At 53.8% G+C, this 19,246-nt stretch overlaps 1 protein-coding gene across 1 annotated transcript; it reads left to right on the forward strand.

The window, feature by feature from the left end:
- Window positions 1–5,757: 5,757 nt before the first annotated feature.
- LOC128919032 (ubiquitin carboxyl-terminal hydrolase 42-like) lies at window positions 5,758–9,095 on the forward strand. Its single transcript, XM_054223979.1, has 10 exons — window positions 5,758–5,944; window positions 6,409–6,519; window positions 6,595–6,697; window positions 6,846–6,913; window positions 7,071–7,141; window positions 7,682–7,764; window positions 8,029–8,140; window positions 8,384–8,524; window positions 8,743–8,843; window positions 8,942–9,095. The coding sequence occupies exons 1-10, from the start codon at window positions 5,758–5,760 to the stop codon at window positions 9,093–9,095; spliced, it is 1,131 nt and encodes a 376-aa protein (XP_054079954.1).
- The last annotated feature ends 10,151 nt before the right edge of the window (window positions 9,096–19,246 follow it).

Here is a 19,246-nt window from a genome sequence, read left to right on the forward strand (position 1 = left end):
TTCTTGTAGAATAGATAGCAAGTTTTAGACTGTTAGGTCTCTTCTGCCCTTGATTTTTATATACCATAGAATCATAGAATCATAGGGTTGGAAGGGACCTCTGGAGATCATCTAGTCCGACCCCCCTGCCAGAGCAGGGTCACCCAGAGCAGGTTACACAGGAGCCTGTCCAGGCGGCTTTGGAATGTCTCCAGAGACGCAGCCTCCACCACCTCTCTGGGCAGCCTGTTCCAGTGCTCTGCCACCCTGGAAGGAAAGTAGTTCCTCCTCATGGTTAGGGGGAACTTCCTAAGCTCCAGTTTGTGCCCATTACCTCTTGTCCTGTCACTGGACACCACTGAAAAGAGCCTGGCCCCATCCTCCTGACACCCCCCCTTTCAGTATTTAGAAGCGTTGATAAGGTTGCCCCTCAGCCGTCTTTTTTCCAGACTGAAGAGACCCAAATCCCTCAGCCTTTCTTCATAAGAGAGCTGTTCCAGTCCCATCGGCATCTTGGTAGCTCTCTGCTGCACCCTCTCCAGCAGTTCCCTGTCCCTCTTGAACGGGGGAGCCCAGAACTGGACACAGCACTCCAAGTGCGGCCTCACCAGGGCAGTGTAGAGGGGAAGGATGACTTCCCTCCACCTGCTGGCCACATTTTTCCTGATGCACCCCAGGATGCCATTGGCCTGCTTGGCCACAAGGGCACATTGCTGGCTCATGGTCATCCTGTTGTCCACCAGGACTCCCAGGTCTCTTTCAGCTGAGCTGCTCTCCAGCAGGTCAGCCCCCAACCTGTCCTGGTGCATGGGGTTATTCCTCCCCAGGTGCAGCACCCTACACTTGCCCTTCTTGAATTTCATAAGGTTCCTCTCTGCCCAGATCTCCAGCCTGTCCAGGGCTCACTGGATGGCGGCACAGCCTTCCGGTGTGTCAGCCACCCCCCCAGCTTTGTGTCATTGGCGAACTTGCTGAGGGTGCACTCTGTCCCCTCATGCAGGTCGTTGATGAATATATTGAACAGGACTGGACCCAGTACTGACCCCCAGGGAACACCACTCGTCACTGACCTCCAACTAGACTCTGTGCCCCTAATCACGACCCTCTGAGCTCGCTCTTTCAACCAGTTATCTATCCACCTCACTGTCCATTCATCGAGCCCACTCTTCACAAGCTTCCCTATGAGGATGCTGTGGGGGACCATATCGAAAGCCTTGCTGAAGTCAAGGTAGACCACATCCACTGCACTCCCCTCATCTATCCGTCCAGTCATGCCATCATAGAAGGCTATCAGATTAGTCAGACATGATTTCCCCTTGATGAATCCACGTTGAGTACTTCCGATAGCTTTCTTTTCCTCCGCGTGCCTTGAGATGACGCCCAGAACAAGGTGGTCCATCATCTTTCCAGGAATGGAGGTGAGGCTGACCGGCCTGTAGTTCCCCGGCTCCTCCTTCTTGCCTTTTTTGAAGACTGGAGTGACGTTGGCTTTCCTCCAGTCCTCAGGCACCTCGCCTGTTCTCCAGGACCTTTCAAAGATGATGGAGAGCGGCCCAGCAATGACTTCCGCCAGCTCCCTCAGCACTCTTGAGTGCATCCCAACAAGGGCACGGAGTGTGTTTCCTGGCCTCCAAGTCCTTCACGTCCCAAGTCCCTTAGACTGGCTCTCTGCTTAGACATATATTCTGACGCTGGAATAGCTCTTTATAAGTACAGCTTCTCCAGCTCTTTTCCTAGTCTAAGCTCCTTGACAGCGTAGAGAATCAGAGCACCCTTAGAGAGAGCGCTTTTTATTTTGATCTCCTTCTAGATACAGGAATGAATATTATTTTTCAATAGCTATAAAAAGAAGAGCTTGTTCACTATTTCAGTGCCTCATACCCAGAGTCACAGGGATCTTTAATGTTTTTTAACCACCACAGCCCCCGCCCAACTTCCAGAGATTTTGGGGCCGTGACCCGCCTCTTTTGGGGGGAACTCCGTGTAACCCCCCATGCCCCCCTCGCCTGCTCCTCCGCCGTGTGGGCCAGGGGATGGAGAGAAGAGGTGGGCGGAGGGGGAACGGCGGGGGCGGCTGAGCTGGCAGTACCTGCCCATCCCGGCCACCGCCGTCTCGCCCGAGCAGGCCTTTGCCACCGGCCAGAGCGTCCTGGAGCATCGTCGAGCCATCCTGGCGCCGGAGAACCTGGGCCAGATTCTCATCTTGCACCAAAACTTTGATTTTTTAGAATCAATCAGGAACAGCAACGGGGCGCGGAGCAGGAATCCCCACACTCGTACACGTCTGTGCCAGCAGCCCTATTTTCAACCCCAGAAAGTATTACTGCTTGACACCTTTCAGCAAGGCACTACGGAGTTGTACACGACACGGGGCAAATATGATTCTTTCACATCACTGATCAATGTTTCAAAAGGAGACGGCAAGAAACCCAAAGACTGGAAATGATGAGGGGACTGGAACAGCTCTCTTATGCAGAAAGGCTGAGGGATTTGGTTCTTTTCAGTCTGGAAAAAAGATGACTGAGGGGGGACCTTATCAACGCTTCTAAATACTGAAAGGGGGGGTGTCAGGAGGATGGGGCCAGGCTCTTTTCAGTGGTGCCCAGCGACGGGACAAGGGGTAACGGGCACAAACTGGAGCATAGGCACTTCCACCTAAACATGAGGAGGAACTTCTTTGCTGTGAGGGCGGCAGAGCCCCGGCACAGGCTGCCCAGAGAGGTGGTGGAGGCTGCGTCTCTGGAGACATTCCAAAGCCGCCTGGATGCGTTCCTGTGCCACCTGCTCTGGGTGACCCTGCTCTGGCAGGCGGTTGGATGTTGGATGAGATGATCTCCAGAGGGCCCTTCCAACCCCCACCGTTGTGTGATTCTGTGGTGAGCGTTTGGGCCTGTGGGTCATGTCTGCCTTGAAAGGGAGCTCACCCAGAGGTGGTGCCAGCGGAGGACGGGGCTGGGCAGAGCCAGGCCATGTGCCGAGGGAGCCGGGCTCTCTGTTAGCGCTCAGGGGTGCGTCCGGGTGGTAAAGGGGAGGGACTGTCCTGCCGCAAGCCATGTTGGCTGCCCTAGGCCTTGGCTGTCTGGGAGAAGGTGCCGGTAGTGGAGGCTGTTGTTGGTGGCAGCTCTGGAGCAGCTCTGCTGCTGGTTCCATGGCTGCCAAAGCCCGAGCCGGCGGAGCTGTCTATGCGCACCGACCGGGGCAAACCTTGCTGGGGAAAGCGCTCCTGGGAGGGCTCCAGAGAAGCCCTGTAGGCTGCTGCTTTCTGTGGCTTGCTTTCTTTTTCTCCGTTTCTCTCATTCCAACCACGTCTTTCAACCAGAGAGGAGGGAAGGGGAGTCTGGCCTGGTGTTCAGGCCCCAGTGGAGCCTTGAGCAAAGGGCGGGCTGAGGCCCAAGACCAATCTTGGGCGCTGCTCGGCTGCCCCTTAATGAACCCTACAGCCGCATACTCGGGTGTGGGTATTGCCCACAGCATTGCTGTTAGGGGGGAATGTACCTTGATGAGGGCAAAACCGACAAGGGGCAAAATACTCATGAAAACCATTTTATACTTTATTGAGAGGTTAAACCGTAACTGGTCTCTGGATCTTCCACTCTCCACCGGTGCCAAGACTTCCCAGGTTTTTGTGTCGGGAGATTCTGTACCCGCTTCTTTTGACAGATGACAAAGCTGCAGCCTCCCCAGAGTCCAAAGAAAAGGGCTGTTTGGGGACCTTCTCCTCCTCCAGTGCCACAGAGAGGGAACGTCCCAGGCCTGCACGGCAAGCTCATTACCGAGAGAACCTGGTTTTGAAATCTTTGATAGCCTTGGCCATCATGGGTGCTATTTCTGCAACAGAGGAAGAAAAAAAACCCACCAATGGACGAAACCCCCCTCCCATTAAAGCAACAGGCACAGACTGAGGGAGCAGAGAGCAATTCCAAGCTGCAACTTTGCAGAGCCTTTAGCCTCTCCTTAGGGAGAGGGGAGGAGAGGAGAGGAGAGAGGCCACCAACACGACCCCTCCTGCAGAGCCGGGATTTCCCTTGCGGCAGAAACAGCAGATTTGTGCCTTTGTAAAGGAGGAGCTCTGGGAGACGAAGGGCTGTTCCGCGGTTTGTACTTACTCTTGGCTGGTGGTTTCGTGGGGTCACAGGAGTCCTGCAGTGGCCGGGGCAATCATGGTAGGTCTGCGTGGGGTGGGGGCAGGGGCAGAACGAGATCCCTTGAGCAGACCAGGGAGAAAACTCAGTGCCCAAGTGGGGCAGGAGCAAAGCGAGCCACCCCGATTTTGGCAGAGCCACGGAGCCACCTCTAGCAGGGCAAGATTTCTCTCTAATAATCTCCCTAAATTTCCTAAATTTCTCTGATATAGGGAAAGGGCAAAATGAGCTTCCGCAGGCAAGAGAGAGGAAACACCAGCTGTCCTGAGAGGGACATGATGAAAAGAAGCCACCCAAGCAAGGCTGAGGCCAAAGTGGATGCCCCAAGTGAAGGGTGTAAAGAAGAAAGCCTCCCTGAGTGGAGCAGGAGGAAAAGTAACCGCCCCGAGCTGAGCAGGAGGAACTCAGTGCCCTGAGCAAGAGTGGGGAAAACTAGAGGACCCAGGCGGTGCAGGGGCCCAACTGGCGAGCTCAAGGCGGGCAGGAATAGCAACCAGCTGCCTCGTTGGGTCAGAAGCACTACTCGCTGCCCTCCTGGGGGGTCGAGGGGTTAAACCAGATGCTAAAAAGCCAGCCAGAAACGGGTTTTGGAGGTGCAGGGTGGGAGAGCAGCTGGGTGGGCGCCTGGCAGCCACCCAAGGGGCACCCAGCGCAGTTGCTCAAGGTGTTTTTTTGGTCGCGCTAGTTGAGAGTCAGCCTGTGGCTGTGTCTTGGGGGGTAGATAAAATTCATTGGAAAGGAACCTGTAAGACAGCAGGTGCTTTGCTGCACGAGTCTCACAGACGCAGTCCTGTGTCTGTCAAGAGTGGAAAAGAAGCCCTCAGCCCCCCGAATGTGCCAGCCAAAGCTGTGAAGGGGCTCGCTGGCAGCCCTGGGTACGTTTTTATTGCTGGGGCCGGTGCGGCTCCAGGCAGAGGCGGGAGCTCCGCGGGCAGACGAGCAGCCCTTGGCCAGCAGTGCCCGGGGCAGCCCAACAGCTGCTGGCTGGTGGCTGCAGGAGGTGCCTGGGCTGTGGCGGCTGCGGGGCCGCAGTGCGTCCCCGTGCGTCCGGGTGTGGCCCCTGTCACAAAGGGGCAGTGATGCGGCACCCGCCCGCTGCTTGTGAGCTCACCTGGCCAGGGCTTGGCATCCTGAAGAGCGTGCCAGGGAAAGCTAGTTGGGCTGAGCTGGCCTTCGGGATAACTCGGCTCCTTCCTTTGCCACTTGCTTGGCTACTTTTTTTCCAACCATTGATCGTTTACTGCCCACTTCTCCTCACCTGCCATCCTCTTGCAAAGGTAAGTATGCTTTGAGCTTTAGGACAGATCATGTGGTAGCTAGACACGGGATCAAAGTATAGGCTGGTCTCTCCCTTGGGAGCGGTAGGATGAGCTATTACACCTTGATAGGCTCTCCAGATATGCCCTATGGGTAGAGTTCCTATTTGCTAGTTGTTGTTTCTTTAGCATGTGCTGGGATGGGTAAGCAGGGGGTGGCAGTGCAGTCTGAGGCTTCCCCCAATGTTTCTGTGTTGGAGGTTAGAGCTGGTTGTCCTGGGTGCTCCTGTACAGAACTCAACTTTTAAAATAGGCTTTTGCGCACCACTATGGTCTCATCACTTCTCAAATGTCATTGCCCTGCAGTCACTGCCGAGGGAATGGCCCTGCCACAAAGGATCCTCTTTCCCACGGCGAAGATTTGCATGGACTGGCAGCAAAGACAGAGAGCTGGAGCGGGACTCGACAACCTGGGCAATACGTGCTTCCTCAACTCCGTGCTGCAGTGCCTGACGTACACCCCTCCTCTGGCCAACTACCTGCTCTCTCGTGAGCACAGTCAGTCGTGTGAGTACTTTTGGGACCATGTCCTTGCACATCTCTTGGGCACTTCCCAAGGATTCCCAGACTCTGGGATTTGATTTGGGAGAAAAGCAGCCCTTCTGTGTAAACCCCCTGAGTGGGTGTTCTTTGAACACTCAAGCCTAGAAACCGCTTCTCACATCTGGGTGGTTTCATCTTCAGAAGGGCGCCTCTTTCTCGCCACGGGTCTCGTTCCCTATTTCTGCAAGTTAAAAACTCCCTTTGCGTGTTGCACAGAAAACTTCTGTCAGTTGGGCATCCCTCTGAAGAAGGTTTTCTGTGCGTTAAGGCATCCCGGGCTTGTTGGGACGTCGACAGCTTGCGAGAAGAGCAGTGGAGACTGTTCTTCCAACTTCAAGATCTTTGTTAGGTTTCCTGTTGCTATGGATACCTTGCACACCTGAGAAGCTTGTTTCCCCCCTACCCTCCCTCCGTCCCTCCCTCTTCAGGTCGTCAGCAAGGTTTCTGCATGATGTGCATAATGGAGGCACACGTGAAGCGGGTCCTGCATTCCTCAGCCAGTGCCATCCAGCCCTGGGCTGTGGTCAATGTCCTCAGACGTAAGTCATTGCAGGTGCTTTTATGTGTGTTTGTCCCTTCTGGTAGGAGAGAACTACTAACTTCTTCTCTCTTAGGCATAGGAGAACATTTTGAGCATGGCATGCAGGAAGATGCCCACGACTTCTTACGTTGTACTGTCGATGCCATGCAGAGAGCTTGTCTGCATGGCAGCAGCGAGTAAGCACAAGCAAATGACCTTTGCAATGTTCCCGAGCCCTTTGGGCTCCCCGACAGAGTCCCATCAAGGAAAGCCCACGGCCAGGGTTTTCAGACAAAGACAAACGTCTTGGAGGGCGTAACTCTCTGCCTTACCATTTCTCTCCAGCCTGGACATCTCTTCCGAAGCAACTACCGTCATCCATCAAATATTTGGGGGCTTCCTGAGATCCAGAGGTACTTTTCCACAACTCTTGCTCTCCTTGGGATTGTCTGTGCCCTTCTGTCTGCCTGTCGTAAACAGCTGTTGGTGTGCATGGCGGAGCAGCTGTGACGAGCGTAAAGCGGCACAGTCCCCTTCCCCTGTCGCTGAGCGTTTCCATTTGCGTTCCAGTCACCTGCTTGAGCTGCAGAGCGGTTTCCGATTCCTACGAGGCCTTCCTGGATGTTCCTTTGGATATAAAAGTAAGAGGGTTTGTAACTGTGCTTCAGGACGCCCCAAGGTCCCTGTAGCTTTCCAGACAAACACAGTTGGCTTAAAAGCCAACACAAGAGACCTTGGTGGTGGGTTGCAGGGGAATGGGCGGTCTCCTGCTGGGGAGGCCATGGCAGCGGTCTCCCTGCAGGTGCTGCCTTGAAGCTGCACAAGTACAAATTATCCTCTCTGCACCCTTGACGTACTCTCCTCCTTCTTCCCTTTGCCCTCCCTCAACCCCAGTCTGGCTCCTCGGCTGACGGGTTGTATTGTTTTCACTCTTGACGACCCTGCTCCCCATGGGTAGCTGGACTGAGTGGTGCCACAGGGAGGTAGCTCTGGATGGCCCCGGGAATCCCTGGGAATGGAGGGAAGTGCTCGGCATAGTACTGCCCTCTTTCTGCCTCCCTCTGGACGCTGCTTGCGGGTTCATGGTGGGTCTCCTCAGCGTCAGCTACCGGAGATTTTGCGTAAGTGTTTGGGCAAGGGCGTTTCCCGCAGCTCAGTGCTCTCCTCTCTCCCTCCTCCAGGCAGCCGCATCTGTCACCGCAGCTCTGGAGGACTTTGTGAAACCTGAGCAGCTGGATGGCAACAACTGCTTTAAATGCAGACAGTAAGACGATTACTAAGGACATGTTAACAGTAGATCCTGCCTTGAGGTTTTGCATGTGGTGGAGCATAAGCTAGCTTTTCCCGTAGGTTGCATACACAATAATAAGACAGCCCTTTTTAAAAATATAGTATTATGGCACTGAATAGTCTTCAAATAGCGTAAGGATGCGTGAGACGTGAAAGGCTGTCTGGCTTTCGGGGGGGGGGAAAAAAGGGTGCCTTTCAAGGGCGCCTTCCAGCATGTGTCTCTGTGCTTGGTTTCAAGGTGTGACAAGATGGTTGCCGCCTCCAAGAGGTTTACGTTCCATCGTGTGCCCAAGGTTCTCACGCTGTGTCTGAAAAGGTTTGGAGACTTCACTGGCAGGAAGATCAGAAAGGTGTGTACGCGACTGGAGTGCAACTTTCTCTTCCTGGAAAGCAGTGCGCTCTTTCACAAGTGTTCCCTGTTGAGTTTTGTGTGTTCCCTTCTGGAGAGAGGAGAGTTCCTGTGGGAAGACAAGCATGTACTCTGCTGCGATGGAGCTGCTTTGGCCGAGAACAGTTTCCTGCCGCCCAAGCCATACATGTTGCTTTAGAGAAAATCCGGGGATCATTTCTTACGCCTCTTGGTGTCTCTGTAGGCTGTGAAGTATCCCGAGTGCTTGGATCTTCGCCCGTACGTGTCTCAGACGGCTGGAGAACCGCTCCTCTACTCCTTATATGCTGTGCTGGTGCACAGCGGTGGCAGCTGTCATGTGGGGCACTATTTCTGCTACACAAAGGTAAAGAGCAACTTCCTTCCTAACAAGGGAAAACTGTAGCCTGGGGACGACAAACTTCCATGTCAGTGTTACTGGCAGGCAAGGTTTTGGGGGAGAAGGTCTCCTGAGGGGCTGGGCTGGATTTGGTTCTGCATACCCTTGGTTCGGTAGTTTTCTGCCTGTGCTGGTGTGGAGAAACCACGCAGTTCATCTCCAGATATCGACGCCTTTCTTGACAGGCCAGCGATGGACGGTGGTACCAGATGGATGATTCCTCTGTGGTTCTTGATGACACCGACACAGTTCTCAGGCAGCAAGCCTATTTACTGTTCTATGTCAGGTAATAACAAGTGCTAGCCTGTGTTTAGAATACGTTTCCCTTTCATGCTTTTGCTCTTTTTCTTCTCATCCTCCTCAGAGTTTCTCTTTCTGTCACAGGAGACAATTACTACCTGCATCCTTTGGTGCTGTCAAATCTGAACTACCCCACGTCAGTCCTTACCTTTTCTTGCTGGCCTTTAGGCTGCTGGCCTGGTGTAAAGTGCTACTTGTCTGCTCTCTGAAGCTGGCTAATGTCGAGAAGAGGACTTAAAGGGGGCCTACAGGAACGATGGGGAGGGACTCTATCGCGGAGTGTAGTGATAGGGCGAGGGGTAACGGTTTTAACCTGAAAGAGGGAAGATTTAGGTTAGATACGAGGAAGAAATTCTTTACCGTGGGGGTGGTGAGACACTGGAAGAGGATGCCCGGCAAAGCCGTGGATGCCCTGTCCCTGGGGGTGTTCAAGGCCAGGTTGGATGGGGCTTTGAGCAACCTGATCTAGTGGCAGGTGTCCCTGCCCATGGCAGGGGAGATAGAACGAGATGGTATTGAAGATGCCTTCTAACCCAAACCATGTGATGATTCTCTAATGCTATGCAATGGAGACTGTAGGGGCTACAAAGACGAGGTCTTGCTCCCGTGGGGGCTGACCTGGTGGGAAGACCCCAATCAAATTTCCCATTTTTAGTCTTGGTTATGTCTTCTGTCTGTCATAGAAACAGCTCCATGAAAACAACTGACCTCCACAGAAGGCAGCAAGAACAGCCCTAAGCGAACATCCCTTTTTTTTTTTTTTTTTCCTCCAGGAGCTCCTCTTTGAAAACTGAAGAAAGGGCTTCTTCTTTGAAAACTGAAGAAAGTGCTCCTTCCTCACCAGCACCATCCCATGCCCATTCCTTCATCAGTCAGGGGGCAGCCGGCAGCAAGCAGGTGGGTTCTGTGGGACCACAAGGTCTGCATTGCAGGACTAAGGTAGCTCTGGGGAGGTGGGTCAGGGAAGCAGACGGGCAGTGGATTTCTTTCCAGGATCTTGGCATTGCTCTGTTTTCCCTCCCACATTGCAGCTTCCCTCACAGCCACGACGCTGTGCTCTCCCCAAGCAGCCCACCTAGGTCCATCCCATTTGTCCGCCTTTGGCCCTTCTGCCCTTGCAGCTCTCTAGGAGAACCTTTGGGACGTCCTTAGCTGTCCCCTCACAGAGCTTCTGGGGTTTCCTCACTGTTCTGCTCCTTTCAGAGCAGGAGGAAAGGGCAGGACCTTTTCACAGCTCTCTTTGCAGGACATGGCGCTGGGCACGGAGGGCTCTCCAGAGGACAGCAGCTGCTCCACAAAAGCCAGCACCAGCCAGCGAAGGTGGGCCGGTGCACAGGTGGCATCTGCAGGCTGGCCAGGCAGAAGGCAACGTGACTGCCAGGTGCCCTGTCAGCCACGTGACCCTGTGCCGCAGAAGGTGCAGGAAGAGAAGAAAGAGAAGCAGAGATTCATCCCCTCTTCCCGCTGCCAGAGGAGCGGTGGCAGGGAGAGGGCTCGGAGCAGATCTCCACAGGGGGGCACTGATGTGTGCAGGTGGTGCGTGGTCACCATGGACTACGACCCCTCAAGAGGGAGGAGGAGGAGAAGTAGTCCTCCAAGTTGTGACCGCCCTCCCAGGGATGCTGCAGCTGCGGGGCCCTCCAACGCCCGCTCCCAGATGCCTCCTGCATCCAGGGCTGCTCGGGAGAAAACCCTGCCGAGGCCAAGAGAGCAAAGCAGGTCCCTGCGGCAGGGCCACGATCTCCGCAGACGGTTGGTGGAGAACACGGATTGCCAGCCCTCAGCGAAGAGGAAGAAGATAAGTCCTCCAGGTGGTGACCGATGATGCAGCTCCAGGGCCCTCCACCGCCAGCTCCAAGCGGGCTCCCACAGCCGCTGCTGCTTGGGAGCCAACCCTGCTGAGGAAGAGAGCGCAAAGCTGATCCCTGCAGCGGGGCTGTGCTCTCCGCAGCCAGTTCGTGGAATAAATTTGTTGTATTTCATAAGATACTGGTTTCGTCTTACCGGTTTAGCTCCGGGCTTCAATTGTATTTTTACCAGCTCGGCCGCTTTAGCCCTTCCAGGCTTCTTGGTGTCCCATCCAAAAGGGGTTACAGCATCCTCTATCTCAGAAAGAGAGTTGATTGGTACTTCTTTTCCTCCGTTTCCCATTGTCTTCAGTAATACCTGCAATACATGTATTTGCGCTTCCCAGACGTTCCTTTGTGGAATATGAACTCTAATTTTGTTTTTAGCAAAGGTTATTTGTGCCACTAGTTTGCTTAACCTCAACCAGGCGTTCGGACGGGGATTCCGCTCTCTCAAGCCCCTGTCCCCGCCAATCCGAGTCCCCGTTGACAGCCCCGCTTAGTTCTTCTGGTATCGGGGCCGTGGCTGGGCCGGGAGTCCGATTAGATTTTCCCTTTGGACACTCATTTTTCCAGTGCCCTTTCTCTTTACAAAGGGCACGCTGATCCCTCCCTAGTGGGATTCTAGTTCCCAAGTCCCCTCCTGTTCCTCGGCCTCTCCCTCGTTCTCTTGGGAAACCTCAACCTGGGGAGGAGCCTTGAGCCCGTGCAAAAGCAGCTGCCAATATTACCGCCTTCTGCTTCCTTTCCCTCCATTTCTCCTTTTCATTCTCCTCCTTTTCTACCTCTTCGCTATTATTCTGGCCCAGCTGGAGTGCTTCTACACTAATGCACGCAGCATGGGCAACAGAGAGGAGAAGCTGGAAGCCATTGTGCAGCAGGAAAACTGTGATGTAGTCGCCATGGTGGAAACGTGGTGGGATGACTTGCACGACTGGAGTGCTGCGTTAGGTGGCTACGAACTCTTCAGAAGGGAGAGGCAAGGAAGGAGAGGAGGTGGGGTGGCTCTGTATGTTAGGGAGTGTTAGGAATGTCAAGAGCTTCATGATGGTGCCATAGGGTTGAGGGTGTATGGGTAAGAATCGGGGGAGGGCCAACAAGGCTGATACCACGGTGGGAGTCTGTTACTGCGCACACTCCACCGCCTGCAGGTACAGGCAGCCAGCCGCCCTGGTTCCTGAGCGTTCCGCAGGAGCGGCACCAGCAGGCAGCTCAAAAAACCTTACTGCCTGCAAACACTTGAGCATGGCTGAAACGTGGGCAATTTTTCCTCTTTTTAGGCCTGCTGGTTAAAGACTGGTCTGCTGAGACACGGCTCAGGACCACACCAGGGCCAGCAGCGCTGCTTTCTGCATCCCGTGGCGGCGCTGGGCAGAGGGACGGGTTGCCAGATCCCGTCTCGAGGTACGCGTGTGGCATGTCAGGGTCACTCTCGCCTGGCTTTTCCCAGCAAAGCCCCAGCTGGTGCCAGCCCCGAGCTCTCCGCACCCAGTTCATGGAATAAATTTGTTGTGTTTCATAAGATACTGGTTTTGTATCTTATGATGTATGATATGATGTATCTTATGATCTTATGTATCTTATCTCCCCCCCAGCACGGGGGCCGCTGCCCCTCGCCCACCCACCGCCCGGGCTGCCAGGAGGAGCCGGGCTGGCGCCGCCGCCACGGCCCAGCTCCGTCACTGACAGCTGCAGGCTGGAGACCTTGTGGGGCTGGGAGCCGGGGCATTCCTGAGGCCTCCGCCAGCCGAGCCTGCCTGAGGCTGTGGGGCCTGGCCGTGGCAGAGAGCCAGAGCCTCTGAGCACTGCCGGCCCGCTCGCCCTCAGCCTGCGCTGCTGTCCCCGGCCCCTCAGTGGGCCCTTCCCCACGCCGCCGTGGGCCCTGATGCGGTGTGGAGGCCGTGACGCCATCTACTGTGCTAGACGCCATTGCGTAGCAGGCACCGCCTGGCCCCGACCGTGTCTTGTGTCCATTTCAAGTTCTTCTCCAAGCTGAACTACGATACAGTCACCTTCGACGGCCTCCACATCACCCTCTGTGACCTCTGCGAAGTGGGATTTTTGGAATTCCTATATGTGGACATACAGTATTGCATTTTATACCTTTGTCTGTGCAGCAGTCCTGACAAAATGTTGAAACGATCTTGGAAAGAGCAAAGTGAAGCTTGAGTGAAGACGGCCTACTTGTTCAGATTTTTCCGAGTACTCCAAGCTTTTACAGTTCAGTAACTGTTACTTTTCATAATGGAAGTCTAGTAATAGAAGCAAAGCTGATATGAGGTCAAAGTAAACAGGATTTTAAAGATCAGTGGAAAAATATGCGATGATGCTTTTAAAGATGCCGGGAAGGCAAAAGGGGTGGTTGGGACCTATTTTACAAAGGGGGTGGAGGGATGTTCTCTTCCACGCTTACTCTAGAGGCGTGTTCTGTGGGGGCAGAATTCCCTTCAAAAAGCCCGTACTCAAGAATAGTGCATTTAAACTTGCCTCCTTGTAATTTGATCTGGATTTCTTATCATAGATGTTCTCACAATATCCTGGTAGAACGGTAAACTCCAGAGCACAGGTTTCTTGAGTACTCCTTCCTGCCCTGTAATGTTCTGTCTCAAAAACCCTTGGAGAATGTGCTATTCTGCTTATCAGGCAAAAGGCAAACAAGTACAAAACCAAAAATGGGACTCTCAACTGTTCTTAGGTGAATAGTTTTAAGGAAGAAGAATGCTCTTCTAAGACTGTCTCTGGAGCTCAGAACTTGCTTGAGTTCAGTGTTACAGCATGCACTTGACAGTTTTAGTAATGCCACGATGCGATGTCTTCAAAACAAACTCCCGCTAACTCCAAAGGAAGTCATATGGCCTCACAGCCGACGTCTGTCCATCTGTCGACTGGAATGTCTTCCACACTGTGCAAACGTAGCGTTTTAGAGAAAACGTTTGAGCGCCTTTTAAACCTTGCCCTTCACTGTGCCACTTGTTCCGTGACCTTTTTGGCCTACTGAACTAGCTCAATCAAGAAATGGTGATACACCCGTTGGAAATGAGATCATTGATACTTATCTTGGTGGAGACTGAAAATCCAGAAATCGTAGTCCAGTCTGTCAGTCAGGATGTTTCGAGGCGCTGCTTTCAGTGCCAGCCACAGGGATGATTTCTTTGTTGCAAAGCGTACAAGTGGTGTTGATCAGAACAGTTAAAAAATCACATACTGAGAAAGCATGTTTTTAAGCACTAGGGAGAAGAGGTGCTCTTGAGAGTTACGTTGCTTGCTGGTAGAGACAGTCTGGCATGTTACTAGCCGTTTTTATCTCTTACCCTGCAAGTCCTTCCCCCAGTAGCATGCTAGCTGTTTAGCAAGGCCTGTAAGCCTAATGAAGATTTTTCTTTGTCGTTGTGCGTGTAGGCTTGCCTTCTGATGACTTCTGTTCTGAGGAGCGTCTGTGCTTTATCTGGGTGAAGATACTTCTCTCGCTACTGCTCAGAGAGATGCTTTTGCAATGCTGTCAGACCCAAAAGGGTGGATTAAAGCAGGCCATAAATAAAAGGAGGACCTTTTTTCAGTGACTTGTTTGTAGCGTACATATGACACAAGGTATTAAAACTAGCAGATTTTCAGAATTGTAGGTGAATTTAAAAATGGGATTTTCAAATTGCGTGTTAAATGTGAAGCAGTATAAACCTCAGAGCCTGACCTCAGCTGCTTGTAGTTTTTTGCAGGCAGAAGGTTGTGGACACTAGTGCGATAATTGATTTAAGATCTCTAAGTCAGTGTGAGGCAGCAGTCAAAGTAGCCATTGTTTGACTTGTCTGCCTCCATTCATGCCTTGAGATACTTCTTGCCCTTGACTCTTTCAAGCATACTTTTTTCTTGTAGAATAGATAGCAAGTTTTAGACTGTTAGGTCTCTTCTGCCCTTGATTTTTATATACCATAGAATCATAGAATCATAGGGTTGGAAGGGACCTCTGGAGATCATCTAGTCCGACCCCCCTGCCAGAGCAGGGTCACCCAGAGCAGGTTACACAGGAGCCTGTCCAGGCGGCTTTGGAATGTCTCCAGAGACGCAGCCTCCACCACCTCTCTGGGCAGCCTGTTCCAGTGCTCTGCCACCCTGGAAGGAAAGTAGTTCCTCCTCATGGTTAGGGGGAACTTCCTAAGCTCCAGTTTGTGCCCATTACCTCTTGTCCTGTCACTGGACACCACTGAAAAGAGCCTGGCCCCATCCTCCTGACACCCCCCCTTTCAGTATTTAGAAGCGTTGATAAGGTTGCCCCTCAGCCGTCTTTTTTCCAGACTGAAGAGACCCAAATCCCTCAGCCTTTCTTCATAAGAGAGCTGTTCCAGTCCCATCGGCATCTTGGTAGCTCTCTGCTGCACCCTCTCCAGCAGTTCCCTGTCCCTCTTGAACGGGGGAGCCCAGAACTGGACACAGCACTCCAAGTGCGGCCTCACCAGGGCAGTGTAGAGGGGAAGGATGACTTCCCTCCACCTGCTGGCCACATTTTTCCTGATGCACCCCAGGATGCCATTGGCCTGCTTGGCCACAAGGGCACATTGCTGGCTCATGGTCATCCTGTTGTCCACCAGGACTCCCAGGTCTCTTTCAGCTGAGCTGCTCTCCAGCAGGTCAGCCCCCAACCTGTCCTGGTGCATGGGGTTATTCCTCCCCAGGTGCAGCACCCTACACTTGCCCTTCTTGAATTTCATAAGGTTCCTCTCTGCCCAGATCTCCAGCCTGTCCAGGGCTCACTGGATGGCGGCACAGCCTTCCGGTGTGTCAGCCACCCCCCCAGCTTTGTGTCATTGGCGAACTTGCTGAGGGTGCACTCTGTCCCCTCATGCAGGTCGTTGATGAATATATTGAACAGGACTGGACCCAGTACTGACCCCCAGGGAACACCACTCGTCACTGACCTCCAACTAGACTCTGTGCCCCTAATCACGACCCTCTGAGCTCGCTCTTTCAACCAGTTATCTATCCACCTCACTGTCCATTCATCGAGCCCACTCTTCACAAGCTTCCCTATGAGGATGCTGTGGGGGACCATATCGAAAGCCTTGCTGAAGTCAAGGTAGACCACATCCACTGCACTCCCCTCATCTATCCGTCCAGTCATGCCATCATAGAAGGCTATCAGATTAGTCAGACATGATTTCCCCTTGATGAATCCACGTTGAGTACTTCCGATAGCTTTCTTTTCCTCCGCGTGCCTTGAGATGACGCCCAGAACAAGGTGGTCCATCATCTTTCCAGGAATGGAGGTGAGGCTGACCGGCCTGTAGTTCCCCGGCTCCTCCTTCTTGCCTTTTTTGAAGACTGGAGTGACGTTGGCTTTCCTCCAGTCCTCAGGCACCTCGCCTGTTCTCCAGGACCTTTCAAAGATGATGGAGAGCGGCCCAGCAATGACTTCCGCCAGCTCCCTCAGCACTCTTGAGTGCATCCCAACAAGGGCACGGAGTGTGTTTCCTGGCCTCCAAGTCCTTCACGTCCCAAGTCCCTTAGACTGGCTCTCTGCTTAGACATATATTCTGACGCTGGAATAGCTCTTTATAAGTACAGCTTCTCCAGCTCTTTTCCTAGTCTAAGCTCCTTGACAGCGTAGAGAATCAGAGCACCCTTAGAGAGAGCGCTTTTTATTTTGATCTCCTTCTAGATACAGGAATGAATATTATTTTTCAATAGCTATAAAAAGAAGAGCTTGTTCACTATTTCAGTGCCTCATACCCAGAGTCACAGGGATCTTTAATGTTTTTTAACCACCACAGCCCCCGCCCAACTTCCAGAGATTTTGGGGCCGTGACCCGCCTCTTTTGGGGGGAACTCCGTGTAACCCCCCATGCCCCCCTCGCCTGCTCCTCCGCCGTGTGGGCCAGGGGATGGAGAGAAGAGGTGGGCGGAGGGGGAACGGCGGGGGCGGCTGAGCTGGCAGTACCTGCCCATCCCGGCCACCGCCGTCTCGCCCGAGCAGGCCTTTGCCACCGGCCAGAGCGTCCTGGAGCATCGTCGAGCCATCCTGGCGCCGGAGAACCTGGGCCAGATTCTCATCTTGCACCAAAACTTTGATTTTTTAGAATCAATCAGGAACAGCAACGGGGCGCGGAGCAGGAATCCCCACACTCGTACACGTCTGTGCCAGCAGCCCTATTTTCAACCCCAGAAAGTATTACTGCTTGACACCTTTCAGCAAGGCACTACGGAGTTGTACACGACACGGGGCAAATATGATTCTTTCACATCACTGATCAATGTTTCAAAAGGAGACGGCAAGAAACCCAAAGACTGGAAATGATGAGGGGACTGGAACAGCTCTCTTATGCAGAAAGGCTGAGGGATTTGGTTCTTTTCAGTCTGGAAAAAAGATGACTGAGGGGGGACCTTATCAACGCTTCTAAATACTGAAAGGGGGGGTGTCAGGAGGATGGGGCCAGGCTCTTTTCAGTGGTGCCCAGCGACGGGACAAGGGGTAACGGGCACAAACTGGAGCATAGGCACTTCCACCTAAACATGAGGAGGAACTTCTTTGCTGTGAGGGCGGCAGAGCCCCGGCACAGGCTGCCCAGAGAGGTGGTGGAGGCTGCGTCTCTGGAGACATTCCAAAGCCGCCTGGATGCGTTCCTGTGCCACCTGCTCTGGGTGACCCTGCTCTGGCAGGCGGTTGGATGTTGGATGAGATGATCTCCAGAGGGCCCTTCCAACCCCCACCGTTGTGTGATTCTGTGGTGAGCGTTTGGGCCTGTGGGTCATGTCTGCCTTGAAAGGGAGCTCACCCAGAGGTGGTGCCAGCGGAGGACGGGGCTGGGCAGAGCCAGGCCATGTGCCGAGGGAGCCGGGCTCTCTGTTAGCGCTCAGGGGTGCGTCCGGGTGGTAAAGGGGAGGGACTGTCCTGCCGCAAGCCATGTTGGCTGCCCTAGGCCTTGGCTGTCTGGGAGAAGGTGCCGGTAGTGGAGGCTGTTGTTGGTGGCAGCTCTGGAGCAGCTCTGCTGCTGGTTCCATGGCTGCCAAAGCCCGAGCCGGCGGAGCTGTCTATGCGCACCGACCGGGGCAAACCTTGCTGGGGAAAGCGCTCCTGGGAGGGCTCCAGAGAAGCCCTGTAGGCTGCTGCTTTCTGTGGCTTGCTTTCTTTTTCTCCGTTTCTCTCATTCCAACCACGTCTTTCAACCAGAGAGGAGGGAAGGGGAGTCTGGCCTGGTGTTCAGGCCCCAGTGGAGCCTTGAGCAAAGGGCGGGCTGAGGCCCAAGACCAATCTTGGGCGCTGCTCGGCTGCCCCTTAATGAACCCTACAGCCGCATACTCGGGTGTGGGTATTGCCCACAGCATTGCTGTTAGGGGGGAATGTACCTTGATGAGGGCAAAACCGACAAGGGGCAAAATACTCATGAAAACCATTTTATACTTTATTGAGAGGTTAAACCGTAACTGGTCTCTGGATCTTCCACTCTCCACCGGTGCCAAGACTTCCCAGGTTTTTGTGTCGGGAGATTCTGTACCCGCTTCTTTTGACAGATGACAAAGCTGCAGCCTCCCCAGAGTCCAAAGAAAAGGGCTGTTTGGGGACCTTCTCCTCCTCCAGTGCCACAGAGAGGGAACGTCCCAGGCCTGCACGGCAAGCTCATTACCGAGAGAACCTGGTTTTGAAATCTTTGATAGCCTTGGCCATCATGGGTGCTATTTCTGCAACAGAGGAAGAAAAAAAACCCACCAATGGACGAAACCCCCCTCCCATTAAAGCAACAGGCACAGACTGAGGGAGCAGAGAGCAATTCCAAGCTGCAACTTTGCAGAGCCTTTAGCCTCTCCTTAGGGAGAGGGGAGGAGAGGAGAGGAGAGAGGCCACCAACACGACCCCTCCTGCAGAGCCGGGATTTCCCTTGCGGCAGAAACAGCAGATTTGTGCCTTTGTAAAGGAGGAGCTCTGGGAGATGAAGGGCTGTTCCGCGGTTTGTACTTACTCTTGGCTGGTGGTTTCGTGGGGTCACAGGAGTCCTGCAGTGGCCGGGGCAATCATGGTAGGTCTGCGTGGGGTGGGGGCAGGGGCAGAACGAGATCCCTTGAGCAGACCAGGGAGAAAACTCAGTGCCCAAGTGGGGCAGGAGCAAAGCGAGCCACCCCGATTTTGGCAGAGCCACGGAGCCACCTCTAGCAGGGCAAGAGTAAATCTCCCTAAATTTCCTAAATTTCTCTGATATAGGGAAAGGGCAAAATGAGCTTCCGCAGGCAAGAGAGAGGAAACACCAGCTGTCCTGAGAGGGACATGATGAAAAGAAGCCACCCAAGCAAGGCTGAGGCCAAAGTGGATGCCCCAAGTGAAGGGTGTAAAGAAGAAAGCCTCCCTGAGTGGAGCAGGAGGAAAAGTAACCGCCCCGAGCTGAGCAGGAGGAACTCAGTGCCCTGAGCAAGAGTGGGGAAAACTAGAGGACCCAGGCGGTGCAGGGGCCCAACTGGCGAGCTCAAGGCGGGCAGGAATAGCAACCAGCTGCCTCGTTGGGTCAGAAGCACTACTCGCTGCCCTCCTGGGGGGTCGAGGGGTTAAACCAGATGCTAAAAA

The sequence above is a fragment of the Rissa tridactyla genome, chromosome 18, assembly GCF_028500815.1.
Source record: "Rissa tridactyla isolate bRisTri1 chromosome 18, bRisTri1.patW.cur.20221130, whole genome shotgun sequence".
Taxonomy (NCBI): domain Eukaryota; kingdom Metazoa; phylum Chordata; class Aves; order Charadriiformes; family Laridae; genus Rissa; species Rissa tridactyla.